Raw genomic sequence first — 19240 nt, forward strand, 5'->3', positions numbered from 1 at the left:
AGTGGGGACCAGCTATGGTCATTCAGTTAGGGTGAACAGCAAAGAATGGGGCAGACAATCCCCATAAAGCTGGTGGATATTCCATTACTTAGATTTACCAAGCCAGCAAAAACAGCTTCTTTCTTACCTTACTGGTTATTCAGAAGTCCAAACAACACAGTTCCCTTGAAGTGATCCAGCCTCAGGCTTCCATCTAGGTACCTAAGTCAAATATGATGATTTCTGAAAATTGTATTTCATCATATAAAAGAAAAGGTTTTACCAATCCCAAAGGATTGAATACATTATGTTTCAGATCTTGCCCAAATACATGCTACAGCCAATTCTTATTAACTAAACTAAAATTTCTTAAAAAATAGAGAGTATGGTTAAAAGATCAATATGCATACAGACATGAGTTCAATTCATTTAGGTTCAGATTCATAGCAGAGATGGTGAGCGTAGTAGTTGCAAAGAGTTCTTTTTCAAATAGTTCATAGGTTATAGTCCAATGTCCAAATATCATATTCAGGGCATACCAGCATAACTGGGACCTCAGTCTTGTGACTCCAGCTTCCTCTGCTGAAGCCTAAGCGGATCTGAGATGACAGAATCAGGACCCAAGAATCTTTTGTACAATTTTATGTTCTCTTTGGCAAATTGGAGTTCCTCAGGGAACAAAAGGTAATTAGGATGACTTTGAAGGAGGTTCATCACCAGTACTTATAGAATTAACATAAGGCAATTTGCTTGTTCCTCCACCAATTACAGATTATTTGCTATACATTTCAAAGAGAGATGAATAACGAGATATCCTGTGTTTATAATTCATTTAAATGCTAGGATGTTCTTTTGATCCCTGAATTATCAGAATACAGCATAGACAGAGACTGTTCATTACATTGTCAACCCTACTCACACATATTTAAATACACAAAACCACAAACATTATCTCCCCACGTCTTTTGAGGGTTATTTATTTTGCAGGATATTTAACCCCTTCTAGCCATGTGTCACAGCAAGACTGGATTTTGCTTGACTATCAGTGTGCAGGGGGGCACATGTACCCTGTGCTCCTCATTCTTAGAAAGTTTAGCTTGAGCAGTTAAGCAGGTTGGACATCAGCTAGGTTCCTTCTTACTACCTGTGGAAGACTGAGGGCTAATCCTCCTGAAAGACTCACATAGAAGGGCCTATTCTGTCTGGGAGAATCCCGTATCCCTAGCAGATGCTTGGGCTGCCTATTTTTCTCTGCAGCGACTTCAGGTCGCAAGATGTGAGGCTGAAGCGCTTTCTTCTGGAATGATCCACGAAGGTGGCATTGGCTCTGGAAGAGCTATGCTTCAAGACCTGTCTAATGGGCAGGTCTGTATTGTCCAGCGGTCCCTTGGGCAGATAGGCAACTTCAAAGATATCCGCTGGGAAAGTGGCACTGGGGTATCAAAAAGGGTTGCTCTGAGCAATGGGGTAGGAGCTCAGGAAGGAGCTTAGTGTCCTCACACAAAGAGAGGCACAGGAAAAAGTTGTCGTGTGATAAGTCCCCCAAGTCTGAGATGGTGTCAAGCATGAGCAGAAAGGAGCAAACTGTGGTGCAACTCGCTCTGTTCATACGGGGCCTGGTCCTGGGAGCACCCATATCGACTCCGGCGCCAGGAGAACAGATTCAGACTGTACCAGGGACGTTCTCGGTGCTGAGATGCCCAACAGCAGCAGTCACTTCCATGGTTTGATTATAATCAGTTTCACTTTCTCCCTTACTTGCATTACTACACTGAGGCAATGTTTAATTCAAAAAAAAAATTCTTATCAGAATAAAAATTGCAAGCATTGCTATTGATCTAAAGTGTATTGGGTTTTTTTTTTAAAAAAAAACACTATTTTTGTAAACTAGATTTTGGGCTTAAATTAATTCAATAATATTCTTTTAAAGTAACTTTGCTTTCTCTCCACCGTTGGGTGTCAAACACAACATAGACTAGTGCTCTGTTCTATGGTGACGATTCCTAAAAGACTGTGTAATCTTTTGTGATCAGTCTCTTCCCAGAGCAGTGAATCATAGTGCAATTTAGTGATGGAAAGAGCCTTAATCAGGATATTGATAAAAATATTCATGTAGTAGATGTCTGTTAGAAAAAAACTCCATTCTTATCCCACTCATTCCAATTTTTCTTTTGTAAATGAAGACTTCTAAATTAGAAACTTGATATTATTTTTAAAAGAGGCTAGATGAAGGAATTTTTTTATGCCAAATACAGGTGGATGAAGATGAAGATGTTGAAGATCAGAATAAATCAAAGATAGGGAGAAAGAAGGCAGCATATGCTGGGGGTCTAGTGTTGGATCCAAAAGTGGGTAAGATTTGGCAATTTTACTGCTCAAAGCAGTATATCTGGTCATAAATGTGAAGGTTAGCTCCAGCTAAACTAAAATGCTGTTTCATTGCTGTTTGTTCAAAAAGTTTCAAAGCAAAAGGCAGGGAAAATCCGCAACCCCTTTTATATGAAAGGAAAAGAATCCAGAATGATGATTATTAGGCCAGAATCTTGAGAAGGTCGGGGGGAAGCAATGTAGCACAACTTTCTTGTAAGGATATAGACACAGAAGTAACTTTTATATATGTGCTTTTCATTTTGGGTACAAACAGGAAAGAATGCTTAATTTTGTTTGCCAGTAGAGTAGTATCTCTTTCATGCAACATCATGGATAAATTAGGGGTTTTTCTATTTAGGTTGTGTATAGCATGTGTATATTTTTGCTAGTGGATGCTTAAGGTTTTTCTTTGTTTCTCCTATATGTGGTGATAACTGTACAAAAGCATCCTACAATAATACAGAAGCTGTCTGTTTAACCCTGGCAAGTTAAGAGGGGTTAGATCGTTCCACTTCTGACAGTCCTCAATCACTGGCTAATAGCACATCTGAACCTTTTCTTAGGACTGTTGCTTAGACACATCACATAGTGCACTGGTCTCTGAATTCAAGCTACTTCTCAAGCTTTTACAAAACTGTGTAGACTGGCAACACTCAGCTTAGTCTGGGTTCAGCCATGTAATATGGGAGTGGGGGTCACTTCTTTTCCTGCAAAAACTTCTGACACTCACAGCCCTGTCCCAAACCTCCCCACTTCACTGTATGAAGTCTTCTCCTTCCCCACCACAGATGCATCCATATTAGTCAAATTTCTTATTTATAGTTACTGAATTGGGCCCTGAAACTAAATGGAAATCTTTAATTTGGCTTTAATGGGCATTGGATTAGGTATCTAGTGGGGATGAATAATTATATGGATCCTCACACTGTATTATACCTTCTACTCTGTATTCTATTTCAGGTTTTTATGACACATTTATTTTGCTTCTGGACTTCAACAGCTTGTACCCTTCAATTATCCAGGAGTTCAACATATGTTTTACCACAGTGCAGAGAGAGTCATCAGATGCACAGAAAAGGGCAGAGGTTTGTGTGTGCTTTATTAGTGTTCTGATTTGAGGTTCAAATTTTCAGTGTGTTTCATGTGAATTAAATTGTAACAGCATCCTCGCTGGAAACTGATCCTACATGCTTATCTCAATACCCTGTCGTCATTATTTTTACTTTTGGTAGCACTCACTATGTGCTAGGCGATTTCCAAACTTGCAAGGAGGACAATCCTTCCTGCAAGGAAGAACACAATATAGGGAATTGTGTTTTTGCTTCCAAGTTCCTTGAATGTGCTATCTGTAACTGTTGCATCTATTTCCTTTCAATAATACTCCTCGTGCTTGCACCCCTGGCATGTTGTTCCATTCCTTATCCTCTCCCATACAAGAGGATTTATTGAAGGTTTAGTTAATCCTATCTCTTGTTCCTCTACAACTTCTTCTATACAATCCACCTTTTTTTATGCTGCTAAATCCCTTTTCTGTGCCTTGTCATCGTCCAAACTAATGAAGCATTTTTTTTCTCATCCCTGGCCTCCATACATGTCATCTTGCATCTGTATAAAAGCACTACAGAAATAAACTTCCTGTCTTGCCATTCTATCCTTCTCCCATGGGCTTCTTTTTGTCTTCACATTGTCTTCACATGGGCTTCTTTTTGGGTTCACATTTCTCATCCTCCCGTTTTAGTCACTACACCACTCCACCCCATCTACATCTGTTTTAATTTCTTCCTACAATTTCTTGCAAGTTGCTTTTCTGAACTTACCTTTTGTATTCTCCTTCTATGCTCACCTTTGCATATTTCCATATCAGTCCTTTTTATGCTTGGAACTCGCTCCTTCTGTTCAGCTGAACAAACAGCCTCCTTATTCATGTTTCTCCTTATAAAAGCATTTCTTCTGTGAAACCTTTCAATTGCAGTTTACCAAATGAGGTTGGGGGAAATCCATATAGCTGTAAGATTGGACCTTCACTTGGTTTATTATGTCTCTGAAATGTATTGGCTATCTGATGCAAAATGTATGCTCCATGGGACATACTCTGTTCTATAGTCCTGAACACCAAATATGTTTAACTGGAGAATGTGAATTGACTGGAGCCACTAGGGGTGTTTGACTGTCTCTGTGGTACTAGTTACTTGAGCTGCAGACTAGCAATATGCCCCTTCAGTTGGGTTCAATGATGGAATAAACAGTGTGTCAATTCAGGAGCCTGTTCTGTGCCTGCTGCATTTGGGGGGTGCAGGTAAAATGGATAGATTCAAATCAAAGCTACTTAAATCACAAATTTTTACTAATGATTTTAAATCATCAATTTTAACTAAAAAATTCAAATGCAAAACATGATTATCTTCCTAAAAAGAGGTTGATTCTTGCTGGTTGGTAACTATTAAAACGTTGATTTGCAACTAAATATATCCTTCACGCTTCATTTGGTCCTTCTTCTTGCAATCAGGAGGATACACTATATATCTATATACAGTTATTTAAGCAGGTACATAGCTTAACTTGCATTTATTCAGATGCTTAATTTTTATATTAGGTTGGAAAATGGTGAATCATGCATTTCTATTTACTAGGTGATTAACTTTTTACATGTGATCTAGGTGAAATTCTGTTTAGGTGGCAATTCAAATTCAGTTAAAAATTCACAAAATCAGCATTTTAGTTTTTCTTTTTTTAAAAATAAATAAAATTACCTTAAATGTGCTGGATACATAAGAAGGAAGCTGTTTAAAACAGTTTTGCATTTAAAACTAACTCATTTATTAAACAAAAATGGTATTGTCCATACTCGGTGAATTGAACTGATTGTTTCTGGTCACCATGTCCTTCAAGATTTTACAGCTAGGGGATCTGATCTTCTCACACCTAGGACTTGTCTGCACAGCATTGACGAAGGATGCCAGAGTGAGTGTAATTTGTAAAGGTCTAACATGTTGTGGTCTAACTGCCGCCCATAGATCCTGCTGGTGTGCACTAAAAAGTACCTAGTTCACGTTAATGGACTATGTTAACATGAACTCGACACCTTCTAGAGCACAACAGCAGAGTCTACCTGCAATTAGAGTGCAACACATTAGAGTGCTTTACAAATCACACCCCTCTGGCACACTTTGTTGGTGCTGTATAGACATGCCCTTGGTTTTTATTCAGAGATTGGAAGAAGAAAACAAACTTTTCTGCTTTTTCAATTCCCAGTTGGTTTCTTAACTTTGAGTCAGCTAGATGTTGAATTGAACTAGTTGAATAAACTGAAATGAAAAAAAATTCTGTTTGCACCTGCAGAAGGTGCTAAGCTGTCAAAAGCTGTTTTAATACTTCAATAAACTCTGCTTAGCCAGTGACTTCAACGTAAACTTACCAACAAACATGGATTTTTTTTGTTTTTGTTTTTATTGTAAATGATTTTAATGGACTATAATAAATTTAGGCTCTAACATGGGTTGTCAGTGTCAGATTTAATTTTCAATAGATTTATTTTTTAAGACTAAACCTGAATTTAATTTAAATTAAAAACTGATTTTTTTTCTAAATTGTTTGGGTTTTTTTTTTATCCACCCTGGCTGAGGGTGACTCTTGGTTGCCTTCTAGATCAGGGTGAACTGTTAAATCAAACAACCTAACGTTTCTTAATGGTCCATCTTCAGCAATACCTTTTATAACTTTCTGGACTGTGGACATTTAGATTTATTTTTCTTTCTCCTTTGTGGTGATAATTATACAGAAGTATCCTTTGTTAACATAGAAGCTTTTGGCTCATTCCTAAGTTGATGGGTGTATCGTTCCACTTCTGACACTTTGTCTCATAAGCTAATGCCGGATTAATTGAAGCCTATGAAAGTGGTTGTAGTTTTGCCACCGTGTTCACATTTAGGCACAGTTCAAGAGTTGGAACTCTTTAAGATTTATATCTGTACAATTATGTACATCTCTTGATTTGGAGTGTTTGGATCCAAAGAAAATCCATGGGCATATAGCAGAAAGTATATGTAAATGTGTAAACCGCTGCACTGTAGGTACCCCACCCGTATGAGGCCAATAACGACACCAAGTTTGTTGGTAAAATCTGTCCTTGACTTTACATTTTGGTCTGTAACTTGCAAAGCCAGGCAGTGTTCTCTTAATTATAAATCCCTGAAATGGTCAGAGTGCTTTTTTTCCCTGATAGGTGTATTAGGAAACTTCAGGTAAATGATTTAAATACATTATTTTGGCTCTTAGCTGTAAACAATAATATATACAAAGTTGCTCTTTTCTGAAAAGTGTTTGCAAAGGCCCCCACTGTTTGTGATACTCGTTGTCCCTGCTCCAATAGGCTGGCAAACACATTTCAACCTAGCAGTATTGTCTGAGAACACAATTTTTAAACAAATATCCATCCCCTTTCAAAGAAATAAGGTTGAAAATAGTGTGTATTTTTGTGCTTAAATTCCAAACCTGGAGACTGTTATCACACTGAAATTGAGGTGTAAAATGATGATATATGCATCTTTCCAATATTCTTTATTTATTAAAAATGTATGTGCTTGGAAAGGGGAGAGGAATCACTTGTGAGAGTTATCTCATTATGGCTTGTATTGGCAAAGCATTCAAGTTCGAATAACTCCTTCTGTACACAGCTCAAGTAGGAAGGCATGTTGCTTGTCTTTGTCCTTCTTTCAGAAGCAAATTCTGAGGTATTGTTGAGAATCAGGAAGGCAATATCATACAAGATAACAGTGCTTTATAACCATTTCCAATAACATCTAAATATGAAAGTAAAAAATTACTCGCCTCAGAAGCAACATGTGAAATAGTGACCCCTCCAGATGCTGCCTTCCAATCTTCACACTTAATATTATCTAACTCTCTTTCACCTGGAGATTTAGTGCTTATTTATGCAAACTGTATGTGGCAAGCTGGGATGTAAATCTAGCTTGCACTAGTCTGCTGTGCACTAATTATCTATCTAGATCCTGCTCCTGTGTCAAAGTGAGGTAGATCAAAGTGCGCTATGGAACTTTTAGGGTGCAGCAGCAGGATTCACATGGACAGTTAGTGCATGGCAAGCTAGTGTGAGAGAGATTTTTCACCCCACCTTGCCACAAACTAAGTTTTCATATAGGCAAGCCGATAGTCTCACTTTCCTTCAAATACAATTGGTATCTGAAACTCTTGTCCCTACGGCTCTGAAACAATTCATTTTTAACCTGTCTTCATGCAGCGGTGCTAATATACCCCAGATACTTTCTGTTCCTATGACAGGTTTCAGAGTAACAGCCGTGTTAGTCTGTATTTGCAAAAAGAAAAGGAGTACTTGTGGCACCTTAGAGACTAACCAATTTATTTGAGCATAAGCTTTCGTGAGCTACAACTCACTTCATCGGATGCATACTGTGGAAAGTGTAGAAGATCTTTTTATACACACAAAGCTATTACCAGCAGGAGAGTGGGGTGGGGGGAGGTATTTTTTCATGCTTTGTAGAAGATCTTTTTATACACACACAGCATGAAAAAATACCTCCCCCCACCCCACTCTCCTGCTGGTAATAGCTTTGTGTGTATAAAAAGATCTTCTACACTTTCCACAGTATGCATCCGATGAAGTGAGCTGTAGCTCACGAAAGCTTATGCTCAAATAAATTGGTTAGTCTCTAAGGTGCCACAAGTACTCCTTTTCTTTTTCTGTTCCTAGTGTGACATCTGAGAGCCAAGTCTTTTGGGGTGCATTAGAAGAGTGTTAGTGTACTGGCAGTGAATAGACAATAATAGACTCGAGAATTCTGGGGGTCAGTGGTTCAGCAGCACAAAATTAATACAGCTGAAAAGCATGAAAACCACCTTCACTTCTGCTGTCTTAAACTGTGTACTGAGAGTGCAGTTTCCTTTTTACTCTGCAAAAATGAACTAACTTTTTCATGTCCTTGCTTTTTAATAGACTAAAAATCTACTTTTAAAGCAAATACTTGGTAAAATAAATGATTATTTGACAGGATGGAATGCAAGAAGAAATTCCAGAACTACCAGATCCATCTCTAGAAATGGGAATTTTGCCTAAAGAGATCAGGAAGCTGGTGGAGAGAAGGAGACAAGTCAAGCAATTGATGAAACAGACTGATTTAAATCCTGACCTCTATTTACAGGTGTGTCTTATGGAAGCACTCCTCTGCCTTCACTATACCTTATTTAAGTTCATTGCTCAGACTACAGAATAGGAGTGATTAATAGTAAATGGAGGTCGGAAACAAATTGTAAGATGCTCCCTTGTGGTTTAGAGAGCTGATAGGTGTCAGAAATAGCTAACTTGATAATATTGCATTCAGCTTCTGTTTGGTGGTTATGGTGATTAATATATTGGTTATGTTCCTTTTCAGTATGATATCAGGCAGAAGGCTTTGAAGCTTACAGCTAATAGCATGTACGGCTGTCTGGGGTTTTCCTACAGTAGATTCTATGCCAAGCCTTTGGCAGCTTTGGTGACACACAAAGGGAGAGAGGTGAGTCACTTAAATAGCATTTTAAAATGGTAAACTTAAATCATCCCAGGTTTTAATTGAGTAGTAGATTGGTCTTTACTCACTTACAAATCTTTTGCCTTCATTTTTGCTTTGTAATTATAATTTTATTTTGGCCTTTTTGTAATGCAGAAGGACAGGTGACAAGAATAGAGTTAAGCAATTAAAAAAATAATAAAACAAATTGTAGCCATAGGTTTGGGTCTTCCTTTGGTGTTTGTCATGTTGAACTGGTCTGTTGTAGCCAGATCAATGTTTACTTGTAAATTTTCCATGACGGGAAACAGTTGGTAATGTAAGCCCCAGTACAGCAATGTGCTTAGCTGACTATTTGACTTCAGTGGGACTGCTTGCGTGCATAAAGTTATGCCTGTGTTTAAGAACCTTGTTGAATTGGTGCCTTGCTCTCTCTGTCTACGCTACCACTTATATCGGTATAATTTATGTCGCTCAGGGGTGTGAATAAGCCACTCTCCTACCACAAGCGACATAAGTTACATCAACCTAAGCGCCGGTGAGGACAGTGCTATGTTGGTGGGAGAGCTTCTCCCACCGACATTGCTACCACTGCTCCTTCGGGTGGATTAATTAAATCGACAGGAGAGCTCTCTCCTGTTGGCTTAAAGGGCTACACTAGATAGCTTATAGTGGTGCAGGTGCATCGGTACAGCAGCACCACTGTAAGGGCTGTAGTATAGCCGTAGCCTTAGATGCTGCTACTTCCTGCAGTTACAATTCATGTCATGGACTCAAAAGGATCCAAAATTTTTTAAGGGACGCTGACAAGTTTGATGAATAAAAAAACCTTGATTTCATTCTTCTTTCTTTATGAAGCCTGTACTATTCTGTCCGTCTTCCCATCAAAACAAATATTCCTTTTCTCGTTATTTTTAAAAACTGAGCAGCCTAGCCACTGTATTTAATCTTACAAAAAACAGAGTGCAAATATTTAGTTAGGAAATAAAATGTTAAGCTTCCAAGGGGTTATTGTGAACGATTGGTGTGAGGGAGACTAAAGATTTTAGTATCCTTGGGAAATATCTTGTATTTAAGATTCAGACACTTATTGTACCAACTTCTTAAGTCAACTACAAGACAAATACAGTTTTGAACAAATTTATACCTGAATTAGACTACAGTCCATGAATTCCACACCATTTTTTTATATTCTCACTCGTTATACAAGACCTCTACCTCATTTGGTTTCAGTTTGATCTTTTTAATACTCATATTCTTGTCCCTCTCTCTTTTTTAATAGGAAAGAAAAGTTTGCTTTCACATAGCTATTTAAAAAGGCCAGAATTTTTCAGAATGAGCTCTGGATCATACCTGTATATAATTATGGTAGAAACTGATTAAACTTATTATATCTGCTGTGTTATAGAGTGATCTGTGATAGAAAGGGTAGGCAGTAAATAGGTAAGGAGAAATGATAATGTTTTTTAATTAATTTTTTTCCACAGACCTAGACTCAGTTCACTCTTAAAAAAAAGAAACCTCTTTTAATCATTCTTTTTGGTTAATGCTGCAATACTATAGCTAGAAGGGAGAGTGTCTTAAACCATTTAATGTGTTAACCTCTTGGTGCCTAGATTTTTGCCAGTCACTTAATGCTAATATAAATTGCATTACTGTCAGTAGCAGGAGCTGTGGGCTGTCTGTATCAAGAAGTAAATGAGAAAAAATAATTTCAGGAAAAGTCTTAGGGATCTAATTTAAAGTAACATATAAGAAGTTTTTCTTTGAAATGTGATTAAATGTTATTTCTTATGCACCTGATGATACGTGCATAGGTAAATAAGGTGATACGAAATATCTCCAGGGAATGTAATTTGAATAGATGTAGGTCGGATTTTGAAGTGCTACATTTTACTCTGTTGTCAAACCATCCCGTAGTTGAGGGCTGCACCGTAAATATGTTTGCAGAAAGTTCAGTGTGAAAAACACAAACAAAGCTGGAAATTCATATAGTGTAAAGTACTGGAAAACTGTCAATATTATTAACTTTTATTAATAGTATTTTGGTGAGATTGGGTTTGGTTGTGATGACATATTAGAAGTAGGTTGGACCATGCAAGTGTGTTGTGGTGGCTAAAAACTTCAGGAATTACTTTCTTTAAAAACTTGTTAAAAATCATATTAATTGGGCAGAAATTACCTCATATGCACACTTGGATTTAATGGCAAAAGAATTTCATGTGATGTGGCAGAAATTCCTTCTATGAAGGGCAACATAGCTGTGCACGTGAGAGGTGCAGCACATACACCGGGGTCGGCAACCTTCGGCACATAGCCTATCAAGGTAATCTGCAGGCGGGCCACGAGGTGTTAGGTTTATGTTGACCGTCCGCAGGCATGGCCCCCCCACAGCTCCCAGCGGCCATGGTTCGCCGTTCCTGGCCAGTGGGCGTTGTGCCGAAGGTTACTGACCCCTGACATATGCCATCAATGTCATTTCTTATAGAAGGTAAGTGCTCTTCTGAATCTCTGATGCAGATCCCATCTGACACAACTGTATTTAGTTAATGATGTTGGAAACTCAGTACAGACTGGTACAACTGCAGGCATATTTAGGTTAACTTTCAGTGGGGAAATTTGGGCAGCATGAATTTCGTATGTGTGTGATTCCAATTCTAAGGTGCCACAAGTACTCCTTTTTGCGAATACAGACTAACATGGCTGCTACTCTGAAACATGTAATTTGTAAAGTGACTAGTGTAGTAATTGTAGTGGTTGTTCACTAGATGGCGATAGATACTTTGAGATCATTAAACAATTAAGACTCAATCTTGTCAATAAATGATTGTGACCATCTTTGAGTACACATACTTTTAAATTGATCTTCCATGATTTTTAATTTATTTTTTTTATGATATAGACTATCTGTGGGGGTTATTTTAGTTTTAATCTGAAATATTACATCGTATCACAAACTTATTTGTACAATTTTTATATATTCTGGAAGAAGAAAAATGCTTTCCAAAAAGGGAGAGAATATATGAACGCTGCCAACTCAAATTTGGCCTTCAATGTTTATAAGCACAAGTGTTTGCTAAAACTGAAGACCAGTAGATATATTTTACATGAATTATTTTTATAATTGAATGGGATTTTAAAAACAAAACAAAAAGGATTCTCTGCAGTATTTGCCATCCAAATGGGGCATTGTTGGGTTGGATTATAGTACAGTGGTTTTGAAACTTTTTCATAGTGTGAACAAACTTTAATGAGTTTCATGGGCTACTTTTCTTGTGGTAACTACAGCAGTTGCTTACATGGAAAAGTAATAGGAGAGTTTTTAATGTAATTTTAGCTGTCCTGTAATGTAATTTAGCAACTGGAAACAAGGAGAGGCAGTACCACGTGATCAGCTAGCTCTCTACAGACCAGTGACAGTAAGTATAAGGTCACTCTTTTTCAGCCTTTTTGACAAGCAGCCTTCCAATGGAATGTCAGATGTGTTTGGCTTCTGTATTCAGGATCCCCTGGGAAGAAGGCTGTTTCTTGTGGGACAACAGAAGAGTTGCCAAGCTGCTGTCTGAGGCTAACTTGGTTGCCATTGGCTGTGACCCCAGATCAGTGGTCTTTCCACGTAGTGGCATCTCCTCTTGGACATGGTTCTTTAGTGTTCCAATTAGTTCCCCAGGTGACCCACCTTCTTGGCCAGAAAATTAGACCACAGAGGGGCAAAATTACTCTTCTTTCTTTCACCACAACTTGTAGGTAAGTTACAGAAATTCCTGTTGCAGTACATTAAGTGAAAGGATGAAGTTTGCCAGTCAGGTTAATTTCAAATTTCCTATTCAGATTTTTAAATTAATTCTAAGGCCCTGGTAGTCAAAGATTACAGCTGTTTGTCACCACTGTCTGCGAAAGGGAGCTGGGGAGGAGGGGCAAGGGAAAAGAGAAAGTGAAATCAAAAAGCCGAAATAGGTTAATTGAAAATTAAAACAAAGGGAAACAGACATCGTACCTTACGTACTCTCTTCCTTTTCTATCTCCTTCCTCTGAGCTGAGGCAGCAGGGCTTCATTCCATTTCACCTTGAGTCTTGTTCATCTGTTGTTGTTGTTCTGGGCCTCTGGTGCATCCACATGTTTTGCCAGAGCCGTTCTGGATGGGGCAGCTTGTCAGGCCTCCTTCCCCAAAATATGGTGGGGGAGAGACGAACACAAGCTGGGAAACAGGTCCTCTTAAAATCTCATTAGTAGCTGCCTTTTTGGATGCTTGTGTGGATGGCATCCACACTTCCACTAGAGCTTTGACATCCAATATGATTTTTGTGGAGTCATGTGACCTAGATACTTGAAAGCCCAAGCAGAAGAGTTCTTAGCTGCCTCTAAATATTCAGGTGTTAGGCCAAACTGGTGCTTTATGATTCAGTGAAATTGAAGAAGTCCTTGCTATCCTTCAGACATTGTAGGAGGGACTATGGATCCTATTCAAAAGACAGCAGTCCTTTTGTGGTGCTTTTCTCCCTGAGATGTCTCATAAAAGAGGAAGATGCAATGGACTTCAAATTTTTCAACAAAAACCTAAGGATGTTCAAGATGGAAAACTTTTTTTAAATTCTGTTTGGTATCTCAAGGTTTTTTCTTTTGAGCTGCTGGAGGCTGTCTCTATATTTGCATACATTCTTCATACATGACAATTTTTATGATTTACATAGAGTCATGACCATTTCCAGTACAAAGCTCTTTCCTTCAGAGGCTCCTTTAGCGTTTCAGTGTCCTGCTGGACAGGTAAGAGTCAGTTCTTCAAGTTCTGGTCCTTATGTGTATTCCACATGTGGGTCTGCATGCGCCTGAGTCTAGGGATTTTAACAAGCTGTGTCGGTTGGCCCACACATGCGCAGTGGATCTCCTCATGCTCCTGAGCGAGGGTATAAGAAGCGGTGCAGGTTAACCCCCTCTCAATTCCTTCTTAACTCCACATGGTCTGAGTCAGGATCCAGTGTCCTTTCTGGCTTCAGCATTTCACAAAACCTGTAAATACCTGTAAAAAAGGTAAATAGTTACTTTTTAGCTTAGTTCAGTTGGTCTCAGTGTAGTTTGTTTCCCTAGAGTGGAGACCCCATCCCCCTGTCCATAAAAGGCGCATTCCTTCCCCAAGCCCATCGAGTCGGGCGAGCCCTTACACACAGACTTCTAAGTAACTGGCTCTGCAGAAAACCCCCAGGGTGGAGAGTAAGGTGTGCAGGAAGAAGGATCCACTGGGTCCGTTGGGGACTCTGGTACTGAAGCACAAGCACAATCATTTTTCTATAGGTGCTGGAACTAGAAGCGCTGGGGGTGCAGCAGCACCCCCTTGGCTTGAAGTGGTTTCAATCCTATACAGGATTTACAATTTGGTTCAATGGCTCTCAGCACCCCCACCATACAAATTGTTCCACCACCCCTGCATCTGCCAGTACCATCTACAAGTGCAGCTCCAGATTTTATGGTTCTGATGCATCTTCCCAAAACACACTCTGGAACCAGGGATGTACTGCAACCATTGGACCATCAGAACTCGCCGCACACCAGGATGCACAGAGACCTACATGGCCCCAGAGGATATCTTCCTCTCCCTGCAGTCTTCTCTCTTCTCTTGCCCAGCCCCCCTGAGGGAAATTACTACACCAGAAGATTCCTTTGGTGTCTCAGGAACTGTCTTTCTTACAGCCATCAGGCAGGATTGCCTTTGTACTAATTGTTCTGCTGTTATAACAGGGCTGATTTTTGGATTCTGATGGATCTGATGAGCTGGCCCCTTCTTAATCTCCACAGACAGAACTAAGCCTGGACAGGTGATCTAGGACTTATTGTCGCTACCCTTATGAACATGACCTGCCTAGGAGACCAATGATCCCCCTGTGATGGGGTCCTCTCAAACACTTGGCCCTCTTTTTTGGCCCTATTGGGGTCCCATATGATCCCTATTTCAGACATCTGGGACCCACCCAGGATTCCACTCATTCTCCTTGTGTGAACAACTGGTTTTGTCAGTGTAGGAGGAAAGGGATGATGTTCAACCAGAACCACAGGTACCAGTAGTTCAGTTGGAAATCTCCTCCTCTTCTTTGGATGAGGCATCCCCACCAGAAGACCATAGTGAGGACTTTACTACGAAGGGTGGCTAGTGATCTCCAGATATTTCTAGAGGAAGTCCAAGTCCATTGACTGTTGGACATTCTGCAGCCTCAGTGCCCAAGTAAGGTGACTTTCACAATTAATGATGCCATATTGGAACCGGTGAGATTCATAGAATATCAGGGATGGAAGGGACTTCATCTAGTCCAACCCCTGCTCAAAGCAGGACCAATCCCCAACTAAATCATCCCAGCCAGGGCTTTGTCAAGCCTGACCTTAAAAACTTGTAAGGAAGGAGATTCCACCACCTCCCTAGGTAACGCATTCCAGTGTTTCACGACCCTCCTAGTGAAAAAGTTTTTCCTAATATCCAACCTAAACCTCCCCCACTGCAACTTGAGACCATTACTCCTTGTTCTGTCATCTGCTACCACTGAGAACAGTCTAGATCCATTCTCTTTGGTACCCCCTTTCAGGTAGTTGAAAGCAGCTATCAAATCCCCCCTCATTCTTCTCTTCCGCAGACTAAACAATCCCAGTTCCCTCAGCCTCTCCTCATAAATCATGTGTTCCAGTCCCCTAATCATTTTTGTTGCCCTCCGCTGGACGTTTTCCAATTTTTCCACATCCTTCTTGTAGTGTGGGGCCCAAAACTAGGCACAGTACTCCAGATGAGGCCTCACCAGTGTCGAATAGAGGGGAATGATCATGTCCTTCGATCTGCTGGCACATCCCAGCATCCTATGCCTCCACACCTAAGAAGGCAGAAACAAAGGGTATAAATAAATGGTCAGTTCTCAGAATGGAGAGAGGTAAATAGTGGTGTCCCCCAAGGATCTGAACTGGGACCAGTGCTGTTCAACATATTCATAAGTGATCTGGAAAAAGGGGTGAACGGCGAGCTGACAAAACTTGCAAATTATACAAAATTACTTAGGATAGTTACGTGTGAAGCAGACTGCAAGAAGTTACAAAGAGATCTCACAAAACTCAGTGACTGGGCAACAAAATGGCAGATTAAATTAAGTGTTGATAAATGCAGAATAATGCTTATTGGAAAACAAACTGTTGCAAAATGATGGGATCTAAATTAGTTCTTACCTCTCAAGAAAGAGATCTTGGAGTCATTGTGGATAGTCCTCTGAAAACATCTATTCAATGTGCAGCAACAGTTCAAAAAGCTAACAATGTTAGGAACCATTAGGAAGGGGATAGATGACAAAAGTAAATATCATAATGCCACTAGATGACCCTTGTGGTCCTTCCTAACCCTCTGATTCTATACACATTCATGGTACTCAGATACCTTATACTATATGCTGTTCTAGTTGTCCTATCTCAAAAAAGATACGTTAGGATTGGAAAAGATATCGAGAAGGGCAACAAAAATGATGAGGGGTATAGAACAGCTTCAGTATGAGGGGAGATTAAAAAACTGGGACTGTTCAGCTTGGAAAAGAGACTACTAAGGGGGGATATGATAGAGGTCTATTAAATCATGACTGGGGTGGAGAAAGTGAATAAGGAAGCATTATTTACTCCATGTAACACAAGAAGCAGGGGTCGCCCAATAAAAATTAATAGGTAGCAGGTTTAAAACAAATAAAAGCAAGTATTCCTTTACACAACGCACAGTCAGCCTGTGGAACTCATTGTTGGGGATGTTGTGAAGCCAAAACTAAAACAGGGTTAAAAAAAGAATTAAATAAGTTCATGGAGGCTAGGTCCATCAATGGCTATTCGTCAAAATGGTCAGGGATGCAACCCCATGCTCTGGGAGTGGACAACATGGGATGGATCAATCAATAATTGCCATGTTCTGTTCATTCCCTCTGAAGCGTCTGACACGGACCACTGTCAGAAGATCAGATACTGGGCTAGATGGACCGTTGGTCTGACCCAGTATGGTGGTTCTTGTGTTATGTCAATAACAGTCTGCCCTCCAGTCAAGAGCCACTCATTCCCAGAACTCCTGATGCAGGTCAGGGGCAGGGTCAAATATCCCAACCTGCACTCCTTCCACCTCATGGCCTGGTGTTTGGATGGGGGTCGGAAGTAGATTGCTCTTGTTCATGCCCAGTCCAGGCTATACATAACCAGAGTAGGAAAGAAACAAGAAGAACCTGTTATCTGGCTAAATGGAAATGCTTCTCTGGCTGCATGCAGCACAATCAGTCTCACCCAGTCCCTTCGAGCATCGCAGTAATTCTAGATTACCTCTGTCATGCTGTCTGGAGTGTGACTATGAGAACCTTCCTCAGGGCAGTCTGTCAGAAAATAGGACACACACCCCAACCTGGTGGTAAGTTCTGTAATTAGATCTCACCAAGCCTGTACCAAATGTGAACTCCTGGATCACTATACCAATCTTACCATGGAGTCCCGGGCAGTCCCCTTAGACACTCCAGTCTATCTTGCCACCCAGGTGGTAGTTTGAACCCAGCAGATCTGTGATTTACAGCAGATGCTAGTTTAAGGTGATGTGATGTCCACTCTGTGTTCCATGTTCTAGTTCTGCACCAAGGGCTGGCTCGACAGCTCAAACTTAGTTGCCTGTGTTTGGAAGGAAGGCAACTAGAAGGTTAAGGATATTACAACAGAGTGAGTACTTGCCTGTTCCAAATAACAAAAAATCTCAGATAAGTAATCTTTCTGAAAAGTTCAAGATGGTTAAAAAAATGATTTTGCCACAAGCGTTAGGAATTATGGTCTTGGACACATGTCATTCCAATGGGCAGACTTCATGGGAGTGGCTGAGGATGGCTCATTGATTTCATCTAGACAAGTGGTATCAACACATTATGGTACCTCCTGTAACTCTTTTCAGTGTTGTGCTTGAGACCAGAATATACTTCCCAAGCTGCCCCACTTCAGTCCAGTGGTTTATCCAGGGCTGCGCTGCTGTTGACCTGGCTAGTGTAGTTCCAAAGCATAAAATCAACTGCATCAGCTCACAATCCAAGGTTTCTGGGTATGAAAGGAGACCAAATTTCAAATAAATGTCCTAGAACTAAAAGTGCTGCATCTGCCTTTCAGAGCACTCTTTACCTCAACAAAGCACTATCTCTCTTCAGATTTTAATACATGGTGGCCATAACATCTGTTATATCAGCTGGCAAAGCAAAGCTTGTTCAAGTTTGTGAAAGGCATCTGAAGTTGTAGAACTGGTATGTCTATCATTATATCATTCTCATGCCTCTAAATCTTCCAAGAACAGAGAATGTGTTGGTGGATGACCTCAGCAGGAGTTAGTGCTAAGCACAAGTGAACCTGCAGAGACTGAGGCTAACATTATGTTCCTTAGGTGAAGAACCTCTTATGTGGAATTTTTTGTGACAGTATATATTCTTCTTCAAGTGATTGCTCATATCTTTTCCAATTAGGGGTGTGTGTGCCACGTGCACAGTCGTCGGAAAGTTTTTCCCCTAGAAGCACCCGTCGGGTCGGCTGTATAGCCCCCTGGAGTGGCGCCTTCATGGCACTCAATATATGACCCTGCTGACTGGCGCCACCTCAATTCCTTCTTACCGCTTTGCAAGCTCCCCATGTTTCCCTTCTGTTCAAACAGTTTGTATTTTGTAGTTGTTTACTTCTTAGTTATTGTAGGTAGCTAGTTAGCTGTTTGGGAGGGGCGGGGTTTACCCTGCACCCTGACTTTCTCCTTGGGGGAACTTACATGCCTAAGTATTAGGGGCTCAAGCCCTGCAAGTCCTGCAACAAGCCTATGCCAACAGGCGACCCCCAAGACGCCTGCTTAAAGGCTCTGGGGGAAGCACGCCAAGCAGACAAGTGCAGAATTTGTAAAGGGTTTAGCCCCAGAACAAAAAAGGAGCGAGACTTTTGCCTCAAACAGCTCCTCGTGGAGGCGGCACTCAGACTGCAGCCTATACCAGTGTGGCAAGACCCGGCACCGAGCTAATCGGTGCGCAGCACCCCGGCAGCAATGATAGAAGTGGCACCACGGGAGGACTCTGGGAGAGACCTGCGGCACCACCGCTCCCTGGTGCCGAAACTGACCTTCCCTGGGTCCAATCCCAGTTCCTGAGCCTGATCCAGGCGTGGTTGGCCCAGACAGAGAGGCAGGACAGGAGGCCCCTGGAGACCAAAAGAGTCAAGTGGACCCTGTTCGCCCATTAGCCTCCTCATTGTCCTCCCCGGACGAGGCGGTCGCAGGCACCTCAGTCTCTGGACCGCCCCCCATAGACAGCTGTGCCCACCAGGACCTCCTTTGCAGGGTGCCGCGAAATATGGGCTTGCAGGCCAAGGACGTGTT

At 40.8% G+C, this 19240-nt stretch overlaps 1 protein-coding gene across 5 annotated transcripts in view; it reads left to right on the forward strand.

The window, feature by feature from the left end:
• The window catches only part of POLA1 (DNA polymerase alpha 1, catalytic subunit), a 353938-nt gene that overhangs the window by 62630 nt on the left and 272068 nt on the right, over positions 1-19240 (forward strand). For all 5 annotated transcript variants that reach the window (XM_084617606.1, XM_084617605.1, XM_084617603.1 and 2 more), the window contains exons 23-26: positions 2235-2331; positions 3310-3434; positions 8376-8525; positions 8757-8879. In XM_084617606.1, the coding sequence (XP_084473732.1) occupies positions 2235-2331; positions 3310-3434; positions 8376-8525; positions 8757-8879 (495 nt within the window). The remainder of the gene's footprint in view (positions 1-2234; positions 2332-3309; positions 3435-8375; positions 8526-8756; positions 8880-19240) is intronic.

The sequence above is a fragment of the Lepidochelys olivacea genome, assembly GCF_965140295.1.
Source record: "Lepidochelys olivacea isolate rLepOli2 genome assembly, chromosome: 1".
Taxonomy (NCBI): domain Eukaryota; kingdom Metazoa; phylum Chordata; order Testudines; family Cheloniidae; genus Lepidochelys; species Lepidochelys olivacea.